The 24,100-nt window shown below is 39.1% G+C and overlaps 1 protein-coding gene across 1 annotated transcript in view; it reads right to left on the bottom strand.

The window, feature by feature from the left end:
* Window positions 1-2,798: 2,798 nt before the first annotated feature.
* Window positions 2,799-24,100, bottom strand: part of LOC121522742 (potassium voltage-gated channel subfamily H member 7-like) — a 72,219-nt gene continuing 50,917 nt past the window's right edge. Inside the window, exons 9-17 of the mRNA XM_041807378.1 lie at window positions 23,790-23,989; window positions 23,655-23,657; window positions 19,608-19,860; window positions 13,071-13,276; window positions 9,870-9,960; window positions 9,549-9,710; window positions 7,475-7,631; window positions 4,734-4,914; window positions 2,799-3,101 (exon numbers count right to left, since the gene is read on the bottom strand). Coding sequence (XP_041663312.1) covers window positions 2,799-3,101; window positions 4,734-4,914; window positions 7,475-7,631; window positions 9,549-9,710; window positions 9,870-9,960; window positions 13,071-13,276; window positions 19,608-19,860; window positions 23,655-23,657; window positions 23,790-23,989 — 1,556 coding nt within the window. The remainder of the gene's footprint in view (window positions 3,102-4,733; window positions 4,915-7,474; window positions 7,632-9,548; window positions 9,711-9,869; window positions 9,961-13,070; window positions 13,277-19,607; window positions 19,861-23,654; window positions 23,658-23,789; window positions 23,990-24,100) is intronic.

The following is a 24,100-nucleotide window of genomic DNA, read 5'->3' as shown; positions in this document are numbered from 1 at the left end:
CTCAGAAAGAAACGCATCACGCCACGATCCAAAGAAATTCAAGAACAAATGTGAAACAAAGTGATTGAAATCTATCAGTCTAGAAAAGGTTACAAAGACATTTCCAAGGCTTTAGGACTCCAGCGAACCACAGTCAGAGCCATTATCCACAAATGGAGAAAACTGGGAACAGTGGTGAACCTTCCCAGGAGCAGGCCTCACTGGCCTTAGTTAGGGTCAGAGTTCATGAGTCAACCATAATGCTGTGTTCGATTGTACTCGGAACTTGGAAAGATCTGGGTCGGAAATTCCGACTTCCGAGGTAAATGCGTTTCATTGCATAAGCTCGGGAAACATGGCCGCAGTAAGCTGTTTGTTTTGATGTTTTTCGAGGATAAAAAATTACTGTTGAGGAAATATATTAGCTACTTGAAGGCCAACGTCCGGCCATCAGTTAGTGCCCTCAAGCTCAAGTGCTCTTGGGTTATACAGCAGGACAACGACCAGAAACATACCAGCAAGTCCACCTCCGAATGGCTCAAAATAAAGAAAATTAAGGTTCTGGAGTGGCCAAGTCAAATTGAAATGCTGTGGTGTGACCTTAAACGCACAGTTCATGCTGAAAACCCCCCCAATATGGCTAAGTTAAAACAATTCTGTGAAGAAGAGTGGGCCAAAATTCCTCCAGCGATGAGAAAGACTCATCACCAGTTATCACAAGTGCTAGATTTCAGTTATTGCTGCCAAGGGTGGCACAACAAGTTATTAGGTTAAGGGGAATAATTACCTTTTCACACAGGACCAGATAGGTTTGGATTTTTTCCTTAATAAATAAAATGATCATTTAGAAACTGCATTTTCTATTTACTTGGGTTGTCTTTGTGAGATATTAAAATTGGTTTGATGATCTGAAACATTTAAGTGTGATAGATATGCAAAAAACTCAGGAATTAGAAAGGGGGCAAATACTCTTTCACTGTATGTCTATGTGGCAGTGTGGCACAGCGGATCTCTGGTTGTGTGCCATGTTCTGTGTTTTCCTGCTTCTCTGCTGGTTGATTTTGTTGTATTTTAGGGGAAATAAAGCAGTTTTTCTGCTTTGGATATTAAATACACATACAAAAGACATAATAAATGCATCTGCTCAACCTGCGGAAGAAAAAAATCAACCCGTGGCAGTACGCAAACAGTAGCCCAATTCCGCAGGAATCCCGCAGACCTGGCAACCCTGAATGAGTCCTTAAACACGAACGTGAGTTAGCATTTTAGCACTTCCTTTGGGATTTATTGTTGGGTTTTTGGTTAAATGCCTGAAATAAAGTCTGTGGTGAACACAAGCTCAAGAGGATTTAAAGTTTTATCCCACGACATAAAATATACCTGCAAAGTACCCCAGCTTTGAATTGTATATCTTTTCTTTTCTTAATAACTAAGCTAACGAGGACTTGGAATTTCCCCTTGTGGGACTAATAAAGGAATAGCTTATCTTATCTTACTACAGCATTTGTCGGGACATTTATTCGTCATCACCACAAGTGCTGCAGCTGAGCCTGCCGCTCACTCGTATCCTCAGGTGATGACGCTAAATTCATAGTTCAATATAGCATGGCATTAGCTTTTTACTTCAGTCTGTTATATTTACAAACCAAATATGATGCTTATATTATTAATCTATGAAGATTATCTTTATGAACCAAATGTCTACGTTTCATAAACTTTTATTGGACACAGATCTTATTTTCAGCAATGATCCAAAAACCCATTGAAAAATCCCATAAGCTCGGCTCGAACCCATGCGACACTAACTTCTGGGTTTTGCCTGCAAAATTACATCCTGACTGCACCAATCTACACCAGTGTAATCTAAATTTTCATTACTGTTTACAGCAGTATTTTTTCAACCATGTATGGTTTTGTAATTATTGCTATCATTGTGTGTCGTGGTCTAGTAAAAAAATCCTCACATCTGCTGCATCTGCTGAACAAAAAAACTTTTGAGAAACTTGTTTTATAGCGTGAAACTCCCTTTTTAAGTGTTAATATTTACAAAATTTGTAGGAAAACTGGTAGAATTTTATTGATAGAAAAGCACTGGATGCTAATAAACTTGCTAGCTTTCACTGTGACACCCTCCAGGTAGGTGAGGTAGGTGGACCATCTCCTCTTGCTTAACTATTCAAGATGGCAGCTGTCTGTGCACTAGAGAATCTGGTTCTAGATGGGGTTTCTGACCATGATGATAAAGGTATTCTATAAAACTGTTGGTGGATTATTTTGATCCTAAATGGAATTACAATCAGTATAGAAAAGACAGTTTTCTTTGTGAAGTGTCATGAGATAGTTTTTGTTGTGATCTATTGCTATACAGATAAAGATGAGTGATGCTTGTGAAGGTTTACGAGAAAAGATACAGAGCACCAAGTCTATTAGGGTCCAAAGCCTGGGTGAAACATTGACTTATTTAGGTGTTGTGCTAATTCTATCTCAACAAGTTGGATCCCTTTACCCATCATCCCCACATATGGGGTAGAAATCAGTTTAGAGGTTGTGTAGTCCATCAGCCAGCCTCTGGTTTGATAGAACTACTGTTACAATATGTAACTATGTCATTACACTGGTAACTGCAGGAAACAGCCAACACACTGTAAACTGCAGCGAACAGTATTTATCCACATGCATAATGAAAAAAAAACATCTTACTTCTAATTCCAATGCAAATTAACAATACAGATGTCTGTGCCAGCATGCTGATAAAAAGCTGCTACCTAGTAATTACAGCATTACAACCCAGATATTAGAACGATGTGCTGCAGGAGGGCTCACGGCCTCGGACACTCTGGGTCTGACACCGATCTGTGGAGTCCAGCGGCACTGAAGTGGGAGTCAGAGGGAGAGGGGGAGGAGGAGAAGGAGGAGTTGGAGGAAGTTTCCGTTGGGAGTAGGAGCAGCGTAGACTGTACATGTCCTGGGATCCGATGCTGCTGTCGCTGCTGTTGTGGATCTGTATGTCTTTGTACAAGCAGTGCTGTAAGGCTGTCCTCCATGGGGGCATTCACGTTGGCCAAGCTCGACACAGAGTCTTTGGATTCCTGAATCGCTCGCTCCAGTTTGAGGTTGGCGCCCTGCAAGGAAGAGTAGCTGATTTTAAAGAAAACTCTCTGATGTTAGGCTAGAATATCCAGAAAAATACAAACAGCTGTTACATAATTGAGTTTTAACACCATGTGCAAAAAGGACCATACCAAAAAAATTTATCCCAATAAATGAAAAGGCTGCATGGAGGTACAGCATTTATCACTTCTGCCTCACAGGAAGGTTCCTGGATTCAATCCTGTTTGGACAGGGCCTTTCCGTGCGCAGTTGCATGTTCTTCACTGTTAACGTGGGATCTCTGGAAGTTCTTCCAAAAGGCCAAAGACATGCTCTCTAGGTTGACTGGTGACTCTAAATCAGTGGTTCTCAAATGGTGTGTCAAGGCACGAGGCAAGTCAAGGTATGCCTTGGGGATCTGACTGGGCCCCTGAAAAAAAACAATGAATGGGTCCTCCCCAGTTGTGATGATATCAGTGTGCGTGTGATGGATCAATAGCAATGGCGCTAGCATCCTGGCTAACAGTTAACTCATTTGGCAAGCTATTATTGAGTTGAAATTGGTGTTGAAATTATTCATTCATGCTACTTTTAACCAAGTCAACCAATTTTTCTACCCATTTTGCCACTTGTGCCCTATTTTGCCACCTTTTTGACACTGTCAACCCATTTTTGCCACCGTCTTGCCAGTTTTGCTCACTTTGCCTTTGTTTGGCCATTTTTTGACCAAGTTTGCCTATTTTTAAATCTCTTTCAACCCATTTTTACTACCTTTATACAACATTTAACCCTTTTGGGCAACTTATAACCCATTGTTGCTGCCTTTTTGACACTTTTAACCCATTTTTGGCTCCTTATGCCAATTGTTACCCATTTTTGATTTTGTCTTGCCTATTTTTGCCCAATTTTGCCATGTTTTTTCATCACTTTTAACCAGTTTTTGCCACCTTTCAGCCACCTTTTGCCACCCCCTGCTGGCTGGGCCCCAGAAACCTCTCTTTATCCCCCCTTATGGGCCACCTTGACTGTCTTTTTTGTATTGATATGAATATGGTGTGCCTTGAGATTTTGGTTTAACCTTAGGTGCGCCTTTGGCAAAAAAAAGTTTGAAAACCACTGCTCTAAATTACCCATAGGTGTGACTATGAGCATGCCTGGTTGTTTGTTTCTATATGCCAGCCCTGTGATTGGCTGGAAACCAGTCAAAGGTGTACCTAGTCTATTGCCCAATGACAGCTAGAATCAGATCAAGTCTCCCACAGCCATGAATGGAATAAGGGGAGAAAATAATGTATGGATAAACAAACAAATGCCCCATTCCTTGTTTTAACCTGTGCCATCCTTATCATGACGGGTGAGATGTGATTTCCTGTAAATCATGAGGCAGCAGCTCAGACTCTTTCCTGTGATTGTTCAGGCTCTTTGCCCACAATGTGGCAGTCAAACATCCATCAACATCCAGCAGTATCAGCGTGAAGCAGGTGGCAGCAGAACTGTGCAACCGTTAGTCTCTTTCACCACTGATGGCTGGATGAGAATGGGACTGGTTAATATAAAACCCAGCTGATGCATGACTTTGGTGCTAGGCTGACACAACACAATACACATATTGCACATATTGGAATATAATTTGTGTGTTGGAAACACAATCTACGCCTCCTTACTTGAGTTCCTGTATGGCTGAAGAAATGGCTTGTCGTCAGCGCGACAGGCTGAACCTTCACTGCAGGTCTGTGATAGTCTGGACTGGCTGTCACAGTGCTGTAAGCTGGAGGTCCCAGTGCCGGCTGTCTCTGAAGCAGCTGGAGTATTGTCTGCATGTCTGACACCAGCTGAGACTCCAGCCTTAAGCAAAAACAGGAGGAAAACAGAGTAAGAAGACTGAGAAGTAGATAATAAGAGGAGAGGCAATGCATGCAGCATCCTGTTACTCATGTGATGGCTGAAGAACACCTCAGTGAGCACTAGATGGAGCTTGTGCTCCTTGGTGGATGAATTAAGAGGCAGGAGCAGAGATGTGAAAGCACATTGTGCTGGAGTCGTAAGTGGAAGATGCTTCCCCGGCTTGGAGTGATAATGAGCTTTGTGTGGGAGGTGTGAAATCAGCGTTTACTGTGGAAATGACTATATCACACTCGTTTGGTTGATCTAATAATGACTGGATTTCATCAAAGCTCTATTTTTAGGGTTTGAGGCAAAATGGGGTGATGCTGAGTAACCTTTTCATTACCTGCAGCCTGTCAGCTGCTGTTCTACTGTGCTGCTCTGTTCTAATGAGGCTGCAGTTGTTTATCAGTTAGATGATTGAAAAGGACAAAAACTATCAAACACCACTGCAGAAGTAGCACAGATTTTTTTCTTGGCTTCACATAGAGATTCGTAGACAGATTGCAAGAATCCTTTTTTTCACCTGTCATATCCTGCCAAACCAGTCAAATCCACAAAAAGGTAAAAAAAAAAAAAAAAAGGAAGAGAAGAGCTGCTCATTCTGCAGCCAGCTTGCATTAGAGGGGGAAAGCAAGGTCAGGTGGAGTGCACTGGATAAAATGTCTTATTTGTGTTTAAAAATGAGCTAGTCCAGAATATCCGGCACACCAATGCGGTCTGTCCTCTGTGATAATTCCAGCTAAAAATACCACCTGCTGTTCATTTGTGTGTCTATTTCAGGTGGCCTGTTGGCTGCAGGTGTGCTGCTTAAAATGGCAATAGTGGATCTTTGCTCCAGGAAATAATGACAACCAAAATGAAATGTATTAATTCTGGAAAGAGCCACTTGAATACCTATTATCTAAATGACAGCTAGTCGCCAAGGGAGTGTTTTTGTACCCACATTAGGCCTCAGTGATATTTTCCTTCCTCTACCTCCTTATTATGTTGACATGTGAAACATTTTCAATGATAGCAGCTGAAGCAGTATTTCAAGCACTGTGGAGGTAACAAATCCTCTATGAGTCGGAGACAACAACCGTAGTATAATTATTAGAAAATAAACATTTGCACCCTCAGAACGTGGCTTAACAATTTCAAACACCATCCCCATCACAACAAAGTGAAAAAAGAATTTTATACATTTCTGCAAATGTATTAAAAGTAAAAAACTGAAATATCACATTGATATGAATATTGAGAGCTGTTGAAAAAACACTTTAATTTAGCACAGGTATCTCCAATTTTTCTGAAAAGTATTCTGATGCACTTAGGGTTCCCAAGAGCACAGTGAGGACAAGAAGTTTGGTACAACCAGGACTCTTCCAAGAGCTGGTCATCTAGCCAAACTGAGCAATCAGAGGAAAACGGCTTTAGTAAGAGAGGAGATCAAGAACCTGATGGTTAATCTGACTGAGCTCCAGAGATCCTGCGTGGAGATGGGACAAAGTTCCAAAAGGACAACCATCACTGCAGTGCAGCCCTCCACTGATCCTGGTTTTATGGCAGAGTGGCTAGATAGAAGACTCTCCTCAGTGTAAAACACATGAAAGCCTGATTGGATTTTGCAAAAAAACATCAGAAGGACTCCCAGACTGTGCGGAACAAGATTCTCTGGTCTGATGAAACCAAGATTGAGCTGTTTGGCCTCAATTCTAAACATTATGTCCGGAGGAAACTAGGCACCACTCATCGCCTGCCCATTATCATCCCAACAGGGAAGCATGTTGGTGGCAGCATCATGCTGTGGGGGTGTTTTTCAGCAGCAGTGCCTGGGAGACTGGTCAGGGCTGAGGGAAAGCTAAATGGAGCAAAGTACAGAGATATCCTCAAATATGGGCAAAATGATGCCATTGGATGGAGAGTACTAAAAATGATCAATTTCAAGGTCAAAAGCCAGACTGACACCCAGATATAATAAAATGTATGTAATATGCTTTCATGGCAGGGATATCAAAAATTACAGTTAGAATGGGTTTCAATGGCGCGTTTTATGTGCTAAAGGTCCTGAATGTGAGAATTTGTCACTGCACAAAAAATAATAATGCATGTAAATCAATGCTGCTGCTCATCATAGACATATCCCAGGCTGTAATAATCCCCCAAAAAAATCTACTTTGCATGTAATATACTGAAAATAATTAATATTTTCTGTTTTTTCCACCTGAAAACATGGTGCCATCATGACAAAAACCTGGCATTTAAAGGATTAAAATCTTTTAAAATTTAAGAATCTTTGATATCAATATTTAGATCATAAACAGACAGCAGTGAAAACGAAGAGTTTTAGATGGAGGTTAAAATAATGGTTTTTCAGGACGCCAGTGTGAGAAACATGAGGAGTTTTTTGAGCTGTAAACCATGTGAAGCTACTACGTGGGTATCAGAGAGATGGTGTAAAGCCTTGATAAAAGGCATAATACCCACACTTTAAAGGGTTAAAGGAGGATCAACCTTATTTAGGTGTGCAGGTATGTACCTGTTGAGGTGCTCCTGAAGCTGACCTAAGCGCTGTTCCACCTCTCCATACATGATATCGCTGGCAGAATTATCGTCCTCTCTCAGGTCCTGAAAGTGTGCTGACTCATCCAAGAAGTCTGTAGGTTTCTTACAGGCCCATTTATCACAGCACAGATCTGGAAAGACCAAAGCAAAACACGCATGTGGGTCAGAGCAACGTCATCACTAAAACAAGAAAAAAATAGAATGTAATTAATCTCTACAGGAGAGCACTGTGTAGCTCTTTTGTTATCATTTATCAAGCTCTTGTACTGGGAAAGTCATTAATGCAATGTTTTCCTGCAGCAAACGAAAGCCGGTGTTATCTCTCGTGAGCACCTGCTCATGTTCTGCTTACACTCCACTCATACGTCGTGAGCCTCTTTTGTGATTTAAACACAGAGATGGTTAGTACTTCTGTGATCACACTATCTGCTGAAGCAGACTGTGCGGGTGGTTTTACACAACCATGATGAGCCACAAAGGATGTTTTTTTAGATGGCATCTATCTTTGCCCTCTTGTTCACCTATCAGTGTAAACGACCCTTTAAAATAAGAACGACAAAAGTTAAATGTAATGTTTACAACCAATCAAGCATGCATTTAACAATCTTTTATCATTTTGCTCTGTTTGCAAGCATTTGGGCTTTTATTTTGAAGGCTAAAAACTACATCCTTATGCTCCTGTATTGATTGATCATTAATGTTTTATACTCCTTTAAAACATTTTGTTTTTCACTGACCTGAAACAAAGGATTGTACAGCTTAAATCTGGTTTTTGGACCAGGAAGTTGGAAAGCGGCCTTCAAAATAATAGCATAAACCAGTGATCATCAACTGGGGGCCACATCAGGCCCCCCACAGCTTCCCATCCGGCCCTCGAAAGATGACTAAATTCAGAAAATTTGAGAGGGATACATAAGGATGCAATATTTTTGAATACATGTATACACTCCTGATCAGAATTGTTCAAAAGTTTACGACCACAGCTCAAAACAACCCCAAAACCCCCCTTAAAAACAGAAATTAAAAGTTTCAAAAATAAGGACTCAGTAATGAGTAGCTCCACCGTTCTTGTTGATCACTTCAAAAATTAGTTCCGGCATGCTTGATGTGTTTCCAGGAGACTAGTTGGAATGTTGCTTCAAGTGATGAAGATGGCTTCACAAAGGGCATCCACTGTCTGGAACTGATGTCCATTTTTGTAAACTTCCCTTGCCATCCATCCCCAAATGTTCTCAATTGGATTTAGATCAGAGGAACAAGCAAGATGGTCCAAAAGAGACCAGGCAGGCATTGTGAACAGCACTGTCCTGTTGAAAAACCCAGTCATTACCCCACAGATGATGGCCCTCAGTCATGAGGGATGCCTCCTGCAACATCTCCACATAGCCAGCTGCCGTTTGACGCCCCTGCACAACCTGAAGCTCCATTGTTCCATTGAAGGAAAAAGCACCCAGATCATGATGGCGCTCCCTCCACTGTGCCGCACAGAAAACATCACAAGTGGGATCTCCTTGTCATGCCAGTAATGGAAGCCATCGGGGCCGTCAAGGTTACATTTTTTCTCATTTTTCCACCTTACAATGTCCCATGTTTGGCGCTCCCTCGCAAAGTCCAAACGGGCAATTTTGTGGCGTTGAAGGAAACGAGGCCTTTGAAGAAATTTTTTTTGTCTTTTAAGGCCTTCCCTTGCAGATGCTGTCTGATGGTTATTGGGCTACAGTCGGCACCAGTAACGGCCTTAATTTGGGTTGAGGATCATCCCATGTCTTGACGGACAGCCAATTGGATCCTCCGGCTCAGTGCCGGCGAAATTTTTTGGGGTCTACCACTTGGCTTTTTTGTTCCATAACCCTCAGGATCTTTTAAGAAATTCAAAATTCAAAAGTTCCTACCAGAAATACATGACTCCTTCACATGCTTTGCCTCCCTTTATCCCCATTTCTGTTTTTGCTCTTACCAAGTCCTGAGCAACACTTCTGTAAGACTCCAGGTCAAAACAGAAACTTATGCTTTAGTAACACTTAGATCAGTAACACAGAATATATCACCTTCAAATGACGGTCTCCTTCCCAAGCTGTCTCTAACAATAAGACTTGACTCCAGAACTGCAGGACTGGGTGGAGACGGACCCAGGACTTCAGACGATCTCTTTAGGCACAGGCTGGACTCCCTCTTCCCTCCCGTGTCTTCAGCGACTTCCTTGTTTTCCCCTGTAGGATGGCAATCAACAGCAGTCAGTGGAATAACACTGCGGTGTAGGCCTCAGGGAGTAGGTATTCTCTCAGGGAACAATAACAAAGAAGTCATTTACAATCACGAAGCATGCAAAGGAGGCTGGAGTGGACCTGTGCAGGATGCTTTCTTCTTACCTTTATTTGGATCTGGTGTAAAAGAAATTCTTCTTTTCATGCTTTTACTGCCTTCCCCGTCATCTGAGTCACAGTCTTGGGAACCTGAGGCCTGCAGCAATGAGAGAATTAAAATCTATTAATTAAATTAATTAAATATATAAAAATATATATAAATATATATATATGTGTGTGTGTGTGTGTGTGTATGTGTGTGTGTATATATATATATATACTGCCTGGCCAAAAAAAAAAAAAAAAAAGTCGCCACCAAATAAAGGTTACATACTCTAATATTTCATGGGACCACCTTTAGCTTTGATTACAGCACGCATTCGCTGTGGCATTTTTTCGATAAGCTTCTGCAATGTCACAAGATTTACTTCCATCCAGTGTTGCATTAATTTTAATATCGATGATGGGAGAGTCTGACCACTGCGCAAAGCCTTCTCCAGCAAATCCCAAAGATTCTCAATGGGGTTAAGGTCTGGACTCTGTGGTGGCCAATCCATGAGTGAAAATGATGTCTCATGCTCCCTGAACCACTCTTTCACAATTTGATTAACTTGTTGCCAGCTGAAAGATAATCGACCATGCAGTAATTATCCAATAGGAGGCTCATACCTATTTGCTTAGTTAAATCAAGGTGGCGACTTTTTTTTTGGCCAGGCAGTGTATATATATATATATATATATATATCTTCTATATATTTTTCAAGTAGTTAAAAGTCCCTGTAAAGTGTTAACACTGTGGTATGAATCACCAGGCCAAATTTCAGTCATGAAAACTTCTCTAAGTTTGTAAAATTAAGCTAGAAAATCCTGAAATTGAAGCAGGGATATCTGCTCCAGGATGGTGTGGGCGTGTCAGTTCAATGAGCTGAAGACACGCCCCCTTAGGAGAAATACAATCCTCTCAAATTAAAATAAAAATGATTCTAATCAGGGCTAAGCTGCCTGCTTCTGTGCTTGAGCAGAGAAAAAGATTAAATTTACTGTTTTCTGGCACAAATCTCTCCATCAGGATACTTTTAATGACCCATGGTTGATAGATTTGGGAAATTTACCTTGCAGTGAACACCAACATAGCATGGAGCTAGCTGTTAACTTTCAATAAAAACAGTGACATCAGCTAAGAACAGACTGTATTAGGATGAACTGCTCAGTGATTTACTTTCTTTTGGTCTAAAGATATAAAAAAAATACTCAGTCTCACATAGGTCTCAGTGTTATCGCATGTTTACAGCTACCTTATTTCAATATATGTGGTGTGTTAAGACACAAAGTTTGAATTTCACTTTACAGGGACTTCTGGGAAGCAATGATGTCTTCTAGTGAAAGCGTTAGCTGCATGTTGTTTCACAACGCTGAGGAAGACTGCTTGTCGAAACGGGGTTGTTGTATCTTAGCCAGGTTTAAAATAACTTGAAAAGACATTTTTGAGTGCTGACTAGGGTTGAACGATTCGTAAAAATAATCTAATTGCGAATTTCTTCCCCCAATATAGGGAATGCGAGTTAACTATTATTAGGTTTCTCATCTTACATATTTTTCAACAAAAACATGCAATAAATCATTCGTTATTTATCCTACATTCAGTCAGGAACACTCTCATCATAAATTTATCCATTTTACTGCAAAATGGATCTACAGTTTAACTTGGCAGAGAAAGCTCTGATGAAATGATGCTCTCTGAGTTAGTCAAGCAGCATGGTTTGACTTTCCAGGGAGCTAGAAACCCCCATATAGATGGACACATTTATGACAATGTTTATAGAAAATGAAATTATTTCAGAAGCAATTAATCATTAGTAGCATGAATCTGAATATGAGGGTGCAAAAAGCTTTAAGCTGTAAAGGAGGAGGCTGGGGTGAAGGAGGTAACGCTTTCCCAGCAGCAGTGTGGTGCATCAGCATTAATGCAAGCGGTGTTAGTGAGAAGTATATCATATTTAAATACACCAATGTGTTGAGAGAAAGAGCTGTGATTGGCTTTGGGAACTGGGAGGGGATAATTGGGGGATCAGCTGGCCATCTGCTGTATGACTTTGTAAACTAACGCTAAGATTCATCAACAGCTTGAATGAACTAGGGCAAAATTGTTTAAAAATTTCTCATTGCAATTGTTTTTGCTCCTCATGCAAATTTGACATCGATTGATTTATTGAATAGAATTGAATTGATCTCCAACCTAAACGCTCGGACAGGAAATGGGGAAAGGACTTTTGGGTACTCTGCACCCTCAGCCTGGATCAGTTGCAGAATGACTTAAAGCTCAAGGAACTGGTGTCCTTAAATGTTTTTAAATCTAAAATGAAAGACATAGAAGCAGATTCTAGAGGATGTCGTTTGAACAATTGATTCCCGGATACGACTCATGGATGGTTTTAATCCAAAACGTTGTGCTTTGTAAATTGTACTTTGTCTCTCTTTGTATTTCCGTCTCTAACTTTGTGTTTTTTGCTGCTGCCTGTCTTGGCCAGGTCTCCCTTGAAAAAGAGGGTTTTAATCTCAATGGGACCAACCTGGTTAAATAAAGGTTAAATAAAATAAAATAACTGAAGGGGATAATAATTTTTATGTAATTGTCATTTAGATTAAGAAAAACATGCATAAAAAAAGAAAAAGGAGGATTTCTATAAACTGTTCTAAAAACTTGATGCATAAATGTTTGCATAATGTGCATAAAATTTATGCTCCAGCAAAAATGAATGCATTAAACTGGTGTTTTGGCACATTTCAAGTTAAAGAAATATTGTACCTTCTGCAGTTTGTAAATTGCAGCAGGCCATATTGCGATTTAACTGATTTGCAATTTATTGCACCTTGGTCATTTGAGGGTGAAAAACATATTGTAAATTATGTTTTTTTTTATTGTTTTAAGAACAAAATGCAACTTGATAGTTTTTAATTCTATGGCAAGCACTGCTTAATCCAATCTCCTGCCATTCATGGGGAGGTTTTCACCCTGACTTGTTAACTTGCACACCAAAATGAAAATCAAGCCATCACACAGCTGTTATGCAGCTATCCTACAAAAGTAAATAAGACTAACAGCAACAAGAAGGATTATTTAAATGTGACTTAAATGTTATCTGCCTCTATCCTCTGTTTAAAAAAATAGACATTTGACATTTGAAATGCAGCAGGATGGGATTATTACAACCAAAAATTCCCAACATTTGCTTTCAAGCTCTAGCAGATTGATTTAGTAATGCCTACCTTAGCAGAATCGTCTCTGAGGTTGAAGGTCAGCTCCAGGTTGTTAAAGAAGTAGTCAGCAAACTCCGGGTACATGTCCAGCACCTCCAGCAGATCTTCTCTCTGAATGGTGCTCAGGTCGCAGTAACTCAGCGCTCGCACATCAGCGCTGGACTTTCCCGGCTTGGCAAACTGATGGATCATCTCTCCGAAGATGTCATTCTTTCCTGTTGTTAACACAAACATGGATAGTAAACATTCTCACACTGGGATAGAGAAAAATGTCAATTTCACTTGTTATATCTTGCACAAATAATCACGGGTGTTGTGGAGGAATTTGAGTCTCGTTTTCCACGGGGACTGGGGGTGCTGTTCCTGGGGCTCGCACTAAAGGGCACCAGACGGGTTTGTTTTTGTGGAGAGTGAAAATCAAACAGCTTCTCCTCCCTGTGTAGATGTTCTCCCAAGGCCCGTGCATCAGTTGTCTTTCTGACTTTGATCCATTATTTACGCTGAGGAATCGCTGCTAACTCAAAGCTACTTTGATGTGGAGGGAAAAAGGAGGGTTCGATTGTGATTGACACCACTTGTTGTTTGCTTCAAAGCCAAAAATTGGAGTTGATAATGGCTATCGCATAACGAAGCCAGTCCTCCACTGAACATCGGGGAGATTTATCATAGGACTGTAAAATGAAAAGTTTCCTCTGTAGGAATAAGGACTTGAGGTCTGGTTCAAAGGCCGTGATGAAAACAGCCCTTTGTTGACTCTTAGGTCGGGTAAATGGCAGCACTGTCAGTGGGGGTTCAGTAGACGAGGATATGTTGGCAGCCAGTGCGGCTTTCACAGTGTGAACTGGACACCTTTCTGCCAGTGAGGACAGCCTCACACAGAGCTGTGAATCTCTCCCCTGCATACAGCTTTCAACACACGGATTTAACAGTCATTAGCCTGGGAGTTGGTTTAAAGCCTCTGGAAATGAATTAAGAAAGATTTATGTGGATTTCATTAAGCATTTAGAAAAATCTGAATGAAAGTAAAAGTTCATAGCATTAAGAAAACCTAGCTTAAAAATCATGTAATTTTGCACTAAGAGCAATGCTGAGTGACAATAAATGTAGCGCAGCAGTTAGCATGTAGCAGTATTACTGATTCCACTGGATATCAGGTTGACATAATTTTCCCTTATTTTACTGACTTCATTCTGTAATTATATGTTTTCTTATTATTTTTTAAATTAAAACCAGAAATCCATTTGTAGCATAAACACTGAAGAGGTTAGCCCTTCTCAGCTTCAGCCTTTGTGCAGGCTTTATGTCATAAGATCTGCAAAAACATATTAAGGGTGAACTTTTTTCCACAAAATTGTTATTTTTCATTTGACGTGTTTAACTGAGTCTCTGAATTTAAAACTTTACTGAGGATTTTTTTGGTACCTAATGCCCCAACACCCCTGCTATAACAAAGGAAATAAAAGACCAGGATGAAGTCCTACCCATGGACCTCCAGCTGACATGGATGGCGATGCACCATGAAAGTGTGAGCACATTAATTCTGGCCAATGCTCGTGTGCTTTAAGTGCACAGTATGAGCTTATGTTACACCACGACTGCCACAGAGTTGGCCTGAAATCATACAGTGTATGCAGTCTTTAGTCTAACTTTGGTTTACATTTGATCAGTCAAGTGATTTAATAGCTATTTACTCATTTGAAGAACACTCTGGCATCATCATTTGGATCATTAATCTCCATATTTTCTGTTTACCTTCAGCTGTCCTCTCTAATAAAGACTAAAAGCCCCAAAAATAATCTTTAAAAAAATCCAATGCCAAATGATGGCTACTGTATGTAGTGGTAGCTTGATCACTGAATCAAAAACAGCCCACTCTCAGCTACCATGGCAGAAATATTTATCCTGGATGAGCAGTTAAAATCAGCAGCTGTTGCATCAGTAACACCAACAATCAGAATGGCTCATCCAAAGTTAGGTGACATTTAAAATTATTTTACTATTTATCAAGTTTCAGATGCTAAATGAGAAGAACAATAGACCCTTTATTATCCTGTATGAAGACTGTAAACTTTTGTTTTAATAGTACCAATGCAGCTGTCTTAAAACACTCTGGCTCTAAACAACAAACCGATACCTCATTAACAGCTACTACAGCATACTGGGTCATAATAGTAGTGAGTTACATATGATTTTCACAGACAAATTAGAGGAAAATGGTGCTGACTGAGCATTTTGTTGGTAGTGCATGAAAATAAGCTGATCTATGTGATCTGCGACTTTCCAGCATGCTTGTTAATAATGTGTTTTGTGTGATGCAGCAGCTTTTGCTAAGCTTAAACCCCATTCTGTCAGGTGCAGCTTTGGAGAGCATTCATCTCATGAAAAATGGCAAGTTTAATCCAGGCTTGGCCTGTAGCACCTGGTTGTGTTTCACCAGTGATGAAAATATAATTATTATATAAGGAGAGGTATTGAGAGAATTCAGTACTGATATGTCACGAAGGCAACTATTATATCAGTGATACTCAACATGCGGCTCTGGAGCCACATGTGGCTCTTTTGTGATGATTTCTACCTCTTTTATGTCTGAATTTTAAATATTATACACCCTGAAAAACCTTAAAAAAGAACACTTTTTGCAGTTTTTCACTTTTTTTTTTTTGCCACTTTTCGCCCATTTCAGCTACCTTTGCCATTAAACACCACTTTTTCCTACTTTCCCCCCATTTTTGCTACTTCTTTTTGCCATTTTTTTCCCAGTTTTTGCCACTTTTACCTGATTTTTCAATTTTTAACCCCTTTTCACACATTTATGCTACTTCTTTTTGCCATTAAATACCCCTTGTTTCCCTTTTTATGCCCACTTTCCCCACTGTTTTCTGCCACTTCTATCCCATTTTTGCTGTTTTTCACATTTTTTTTGCCACTTTTAATCCATTTAAGCTACCCTTTGCCATTAAATACCACTTGTTTCCTATTTTTTGACCATTTTTGCCATTTCTTTCTGACACTTTTATTCCATTTTTGCCCTTTTCACCATTTTTTGCCACTTTTTGCCCATTTGAGCTACATTTTGCCATTAAATACCACTTGTTTCCTTTTTTCCATTTTTGCCACTTCTTTCTGCTACTTCAATTCATTTTTGCCCTTTCACAATTTTTGCCACTTATTGCTCATTTAAGCTACCTTTTACCATTAAATACCACTTGTTTCCATTTTCTGCCATTTTTTTTTGCCACTTTTATCTCATTTTTGCCATTTTTCACAATTTTTTGACTCTTTTTGTCCATTTAGACTACCTTTTAACATTTAATACCACTTGTTTCCTATTTTTGCCCATTTTAGTCTCTTTTCACAATTTTTTTGCCATGTTTTTCCCCTTTTGGACCATTTTTTTGCCAACTTTTTGTCACTCCTCACCCATTTTGCTACTTTCTGACCCTTTTTTCATTTTTTATCTCCCCATTTTTGCCCCTTGTTACCCACTTATGCTGCTTTTTGACCATTTTTGCCATCATTAACTTGATTTTATTGCTACTTCAACCCGTTTTTGCCACTTTTAACCACCTAGATCTTGGCTCTCTCAAAGGTATTTTCCAACCATTCGGCTCTTTGGTTGAGCAGGGTTGAGTAACACTGTATTATATCATACGTAGTTGTGCTGATTGTTCTACTTTTACTGGCCTTTTTAATCATCCTTTATCTGCTTTAACTCATTTCCCTCTGCTGTCAAAGAGTGGCAGCTATTTCACCATGCTCTTTAAAATTGCCAAACAACATTTCATAGAGTCACTTAACAGAAATGTCAGCATCTCAAACCTGCCATGTGAGCAGCACATTTGCCCAGAGGACACGGCTGAGAGGTGGAAGCACACCTTGCTACCCTTGTCAAAATGTGTGAACATGATGTGTTTTAGGCTCCTTAATGACTTGAAAATTGTACTCACATTATAACAGGCTGATGTGCACACTAGTTGCACACTAGTATTGCCATTTTTAGTCATGTGTGCTCAATGAAACTCACACTTTCTATCCTATTCTAAGCTCATGACACCAACATTTCCTTTTATTTGGAAAATATCAAGAATCCTGGGCAGATAAGGAGGTTAGCTTGATCAATAATTCAAATACTTCTATAAATGAGAGCAAACTGCATTATTCAAAACCTTCTCCAAAGATAACATTGGATTGGAAACCAGTTTGTGTCTCAAAGGTACATGCTGAGTTTTCTTGGGGAAAAAATGCTTCGCACATCTTTATGCAAAAATGTGAAGATGGACGCCCACAGTTCAAGCATTTGCTTTGACTTCTAAGATGTTTGTCCAATTCTTATAAGTTTATCCATGAAAAAAAACATACTATTTGCTTGTATGCAGTCACGTGATCCTGATGATGCATGACGGTCAGATGGGGGGCAGGAAGTGAAACGCTGCATTGGGAATCATTGGGAATGGAGGAAGTGAGTATGTTTAAGCTTTATATAAGCCTGCATGCAGCAGGCATCATCAGACGATTTCTACATACACATGGTTTGATCCCTACACTTTGGGCTTTTTTCCCACTGACTGGGAATGTCTGGGATGCAAGCGACCCAACACCTCAAAATTGCCTCGCCCTGCAGACCATGGAAATAGCACTTTTATTTATTGTATTTATCTAGCTGTAAAACACAAGCTTTAGAACAAATCCTGACATATTGCCACTCTGGTCTGTATTTCTTTATATTTTAGCCTGACATATGAGTTAACAAGCCAAATGATCGTAGCTTCATTTTTCATGTAGCTATGTGCATTGTCTGCTGTGTTAAACTCAATCACAGCAGGGGCTGGATTCTGGACCTAGGTCTAACCTGAGAGCCTACTAGGGCCAACACAACCTTAAACTGTCAGCCTCATCTTCAATAGTAATAAAATATGGAAAAAACAGCAGTCAGGCTAAATCATTTGGAAATTCAAAAAAGTAAAAATCTAAGATTAAAAGGTCCCACTTATTAGTTCTAAAGGTCAGAATACGAAATTATAAATAGAAAAATAATGTTTTAAAAAGCAAATATATTAGTAGAAAGTTGAAATCATAAGTTTGAAAGGTCAAAAAATTACTTAAAATTTTAAATTTTGAGTCTCACAGGTCAAAATATGGGATTAAAAAGCCAAAGTTAGGGGTTGAAAATGTCAAATACAAGCTAAAACTCAAAATAATGACTTAAAAAGGTAAAATATATGACTGAAATTTAAAATTGTGAGTCTAAAATGTCAAAATATTATATACTGAATAAAAAATATGAATTGAAAATGACAAAATATGAGAATAAACTGAAATCATGAGTTTAAGAGGTCAAAATATGGGATTAAAAAGCATAAATTAGGGGTTGGAAATTTCAAAATATAAAATAAAATAGAGAAATAATGGCTTAAAAAGTTAAAACATATAACTGACATTTAAAACTGTGAGTCTAAAATGCTCAAATATGATATAATATATAAAAATGGTCAAAAAATGGGATTAAAAAGCCAAAGTTAGGGGTTGAAAATGTATGAAATATAATATGAAATTTAAAACAAGTGGAAAACGTAAGAATATGGCTTAAAATTTTAAATTGTGAATCTAAATGATAAAAATATGACATATAAAGTCCAAATTATGAATTGAAAAGGTCAAAGCATGAAATGAAAAGTCAAAATCATAAGTTTGAGTCGTAATCTTGAGATGCAAAATTGAAAATATGAAATAAATAACAAATTAATTTCTTTCCCCACATTCTTGACTTTTTTATCTATTTTTTCTCCCTCTTTCAGAAATGTATGGCTCAACGAGAAAATTTAAAATAATCAAGGTTAAGTTTACATTTTTATACTGGACTAAATCTGCAGACCTCATACTGGTGGGCCAGTTAGAATACAAATATGATATGCTCTTGCGGGCCAGATATAACCGTTCCATGGGCCGGATTTGGCCCCCAGGCCTTAAGTTTGACACCCCTGATTTAGAGGGATCGCTGTTAAAAATGAGTCTGAAGACTGAGGGATTACTTGACTAAAGTTGATCTGCTGATTTGAAACTTTGCTCTCTTTGGTATGAAAATCCAAAAATGCAAAAATATTATAAATGCACATTATCATTATGATATCTGTATCAGCAGATATTAGCTTAAAAAGTAAATTATCAGCAGACATGCTTGTATTTACAGCCCACATACTGGCAGGATCATTGGCCTAAATCAGCTCAAAAATACACCTTAAAAGTGAAACGGCATCATGCTCCCTCTTTGAATTTATAAAACCAACACTGAGGTCAGAACAGCGTCTCTTTCAAACAGCCTTTCCTCTTTTTTTTGGATCAGAATTCATCAAAAAAAGCAAAGTGAGATTTTTGTCTCTATAGGCTTAAAGTTGACATTTAACACACAATCAGCTGAGAGATCTTCAACACAACCGGGAGGTGACTTTTGGAACCAAAGCCTGAAATACATCCGTGATACTGGAGATAGACAGAGGCAAAAGGTCAGACAAAAACAATCAATCACAGCTCAAAAGACATTGTATTTACCCAGTATGGCCACCACAATGTCGTCTTTCAGGATCTCTATAGAGCCACGGGACAGGAAGTAGAGAGCAGTGAGCACGTCCCCACTGTGGACCAGGGTGTCCCCAGGAGGGGCGTGAGTGGTTTTGAAGTGCATGGCCAGCGCCCTCAGGCAGCCTTTGGTGGCTCCACGGAAAACTTTGCAGTTGTGAAGAACGTTTCTGTTGAGGTGAAGGCAGATATCCGCCTGAAGGCACTCAGGAAAACCTTTTAACACCTGTGAGGCAGACAAAATCCGTGAGGGAAATGCACAAAACGCTGCTTTGATATCCTCAGATGGGATGAGTTTGGTCAGTGGAGGGTGTGAGCGGAAAATCAGTGGAAGTAAATGCAAGAGAAGATGTGATTAAGCCTGAAACAGCACAGAGGTAAGGGAGGTCTGAGGTATGCTTGTCAGATGTCTTTCATGCAAGCAAGAATATGATATCAACAATGTGATAGGAACATTTTTCCAATAAAGCATGCAGTTTAGGACAATCAAATGGGAAAAGATAATGATTTTGTAAAAATCAAATGTACTCTGCAGAAATAACTGCCACCTGGATTTGTGTAACCACCCACTGAGCTAAACACTCAGCCCGATGCCTGCTCTTTATTCTTTCACTGGATTGTTCAATAATAATACTGGAATGAGGAGAAAATGATTTTTTGTGACAAAGAGAGAAATCTAACAGATACCCAAACTCCATCCATCTGTTAAAGCCAAGGATTTAATCCAGACTTTTGTTGCATGCATCCAGTTTAACCATCAAGGCCTAAAACATGAAACTGTTGTCAAAAAATTCTAATGCTTTGTATCTGGAGGCATGATTAAATATCTTCCAAGATTTTTGAATGATACACTTTATGAATACGTTGTTTTTTACCACATGTAATACATCAGGTCTTAATTTTTTTTAGATATCCTACTTATAAATATTTTACATAAAAATATACCAAGTAGCACTTCCAGTATGACTGTTCCCTTCGAAATTTTGTCTTTATAGACTGTTCTGTTGTTGTTTGCATTTCTGTATCAGTGTTTGTGAACATTTTTTGGTGAAAATTTTCAAGGGCCAAATGCACCCCCCCCCACCACACACACACACACACACACCCCCACACACCCCCCACACACACACACACACACTCAAAACAGCCCTCAAGTCTATTTTTAGATAGCATTTGAATTTGATGGCAGTAACACATCTTAAAAAGTTTGGAGAGGACAACAAAAGGCTGGAAAAGTAAGAGGTACTACTAAATCCAGCTTGAGGAGCTTTTTTCAAATAACTTCTTTGTATTTTATATGTTTATTTCATTTGATAAAACAAAACAAGTCATATCCAATGTAAAATCTTTCACTTTGAATGAAAAGGAGCAGAAAGAAGAATAAAGGTATAATATCTGCCCCGTTTTCACAATCAGTAAATCAAGATCATGCCACCACGACACAAAACAAAATGTTTCTTATTTCATCGTTTGCCGTTAGATCAGTGTTACTCAACCCTGCCCAACCAAAGAGCCAAATTTTTGAAAAATACCTTTGCAAGAGCCACAATCTAAGTGGGGAAAAGTGGCAAAAACGGCTTGAAGTAGTGATAAAAATAAGTCAAAGGTGGCAAAAATGGTCATAAAGTGGCAAAAACATCAGGCGCGCCAGTAGTCGAGTGGTTAAGGCGCGCACCATGTACGCAGGCGACCCGGTTCAAATCCGGCCTGTGGCACTATTTCCTGCATGTGTCTCCCCGCTCTCTTCCCTGTTTCCGACTCTATCCGCTGTCCTCTCTCTAAAAAAGGCACGAAAAAGCCCAAAAATAAATCTTAAAAAAAAAGTGGCAAAAACCTTGCAAAAAATGAGAGAAATAAATGAGCAAAAAGCAGTCAAGAGTGGTAAAAAATAGGAAACAAGTGGTATTTAATGGCAAAAGGTAGCTTAAATGGGCAAAAGGTGGTTAAAAAATTGTGAAAATTTGATAAAAATGGCACAAATGTGGCAAAAATGGGAAAAAGTGGCAAAAAGAAGTGGCAAAAATGGGCCAAAAAATAGGAAAAAAAGGGGTACTAAATGGCAAAAGGCAGCTTAAATGGGCGAAAAGTGGCAAAAATAGTGGTGAAAAAGGGCAAAATTTGGAAGAAGTGTCAAAAAGAAGTGGCAAAAAAGTAGGAAAAAAGGGTATTTACTGGCAAAGATAGCTTAATTGGGTGAAAAATGGAACAAAATTGGTGAAAAAGGGCAAAAATGGGATGAATGTGGCAAAAAAAAGGATAAATGGGACAATTAAGTTTGACAATTAAAGCCTTCTGTTAAGTCTGGGAAACAAACTGATTAATGTGATTAATTTCTGAGGTCAAAGTTTTCCTTTTCTAAGGTTTTCTGGGGGAATAATATTTCAAATTAAGACATTAAAGAGCCACAATTCATCACAAAAGAGCCACATGTGGCTCCAGAGCTACAGATTGAGTATCACTGGGTTAGATGGTTTGCGGACTATCTTACTTGCAGAACAGTAAGACCCTCTGTTCAGTCAGAGGGGGTCACATTAGAGGTACTACAAATCCAAAAGGGGGTACCTCAGGGTTCAGTTTTGGGACCACTTTTTTTTACTATTTACATCAATCGCCTTTGATGGACTGTTTGAAATGCTTATTTAAATTTCTATGCTGATGATACTGTTTTTTTTATTGCTGTGCACTTACGCCTGTACAAGCTTTTATAAATCTTCTGCATGCTTTTGATCTAGCTTAGATCAGCTTAGCCAGCTGCAGCTTGTTGTAAATGTAGATAAAACTAAACTCATGTTGTTTACATCTTCAAGAGCAACAAAAGAAACACTGTCGAGAAAACTGTCACTAAAGACAGTCAAGACATTGAGCTGGTATCTTCATTTAAATATTTGGGGTTCTTACTTTGATGAAAACTTTTAAGGAGCACATTCAGTATGTTGCTAAAAAACTGAAGGTTTTACTTGGTTTTTACCACAGAAACAAGTCCTGTTTCATTTATATGGTCAAAAAGAGACTGTTTGAGTCTACTTTTTTACCCGTTCTTGATTATGGTGATGTTTTGCACATGAATGCTTCTGCTCAGAGTCTTCATATGCTGGAGCTCTGAGAGTTATCACAAATTGTGGATTTATGACTCGTCATGGTTCTTTATACTCTAAAGTCAGTCGGACTGCTTTGAGTACACGTTATCTTGGACATTTGTACGTGTTCATCACAAAGCCATTCTCAGCAAAATTCCTGGTTATTTCTCCTCTTTTTTTCTTTTTAATCTTGAAAGATGTAGCACACAACCTGAGATCATTGAACTTATTGCAGTTTGTTCCCAGCGTCCGAACTGAATTGGGAAAGAAAGCTTTTAGGTTTTCAGCACATTTTGCTTGGAACAATCTGCAGACTGAATTTAAACCGCAAAACTTGGTGTCTCTGAATGTTTTTTAAAGCTGCAGTGAAAACTTTGAGTCCAAACTGTCTGAATGTCACTGCTTTAATTGATGACTTATAATTGTTTTCTATCATGTCATGTGTACTGTATGAGTCTGTGTGTGTTGTTGGATGAAACTTTGTATTGCTGCCATTCTTGGTCAGGTCTCCCTTGAAGAAGAGATCATTGATATCGATGGGACCAACCTGGTTAAATACAATAAATAAAATAAATCATGCTTTGTCATCATACTAGCTTTAATATTTCTTTTAAACATAATGTCTAACTCAGACTCTTTGGTTTCTCTGCCAAGAATGTTCCATAATCAGATTCCTTTCACAGAAACACAGCATTCCAATGGATTGTTTTTTGTGCACAAAAAAATTGAATTGAATGTTTTATAAAGCATTTGGATAGGGTTGAAATTAATTGATATTAAATCTACATCCCTCTTCACTTTAAGACGTGTAGCTTTACCTGAACAACAATCTGAATTCATGCGAAAATCATGCAAAAGTGTTAAAAATGTTCAATACTGACACTAAAGGGTGCAGAAAAAAATGAGAATTCTCTATGAAATGACAAGAAATAAAAATATGTACCTCCTGCTCTCAGCGTCGTGGAGATAAATCCAGAGGAAAGCAGACAAGGATGAGAAATGTCTTTTTAGAATACTGTACACACTGTGATTTTTCATTATGTGACACAGTCTGACAGTGGGATTGTGTTTTATTTACCGTGTTCATGTCGATGCCGTTGGTGTAGGTCCACGAGTGTTGGAAGTACTCCTCCAGCCTCTGCCTCAGTGGGTTTGGGATCTGGTGGAAGCGTATGAACTCCTTGACCCGTAACATCTGAGCATGATAGCGGGCCGTACCTGAGTACAGCCTCTGGATGATGGCTGAGACGTTTCCAAAAATACTGGCGTACATGAGGGCTGAAACACAGACGAGGATAAATCAGAAAAAAAAGCAGACTGTTCTCATCCCCAGGGACACACTGCTCACGCCAGTGACTTTGAATAAATGCTGCTTTAAACACAAACAAT

Source organism: Cheilinus undulatus, linkage group 15 (assembly GCF_018320785.1).
Source record: "Cheilinus undulatus linkage group 15, ASM1832078v1, whole genome shotgun sequence".
Lineage (NCBI taxonomy): Eukaryota > Metazoa > Chordata > Actinopteri > Labriformes > Labridae > Cheilinus > Cheilinus undulatus.
This window is presented reverse-complemented; position numbering and strand designations above follow the sequence as displayed.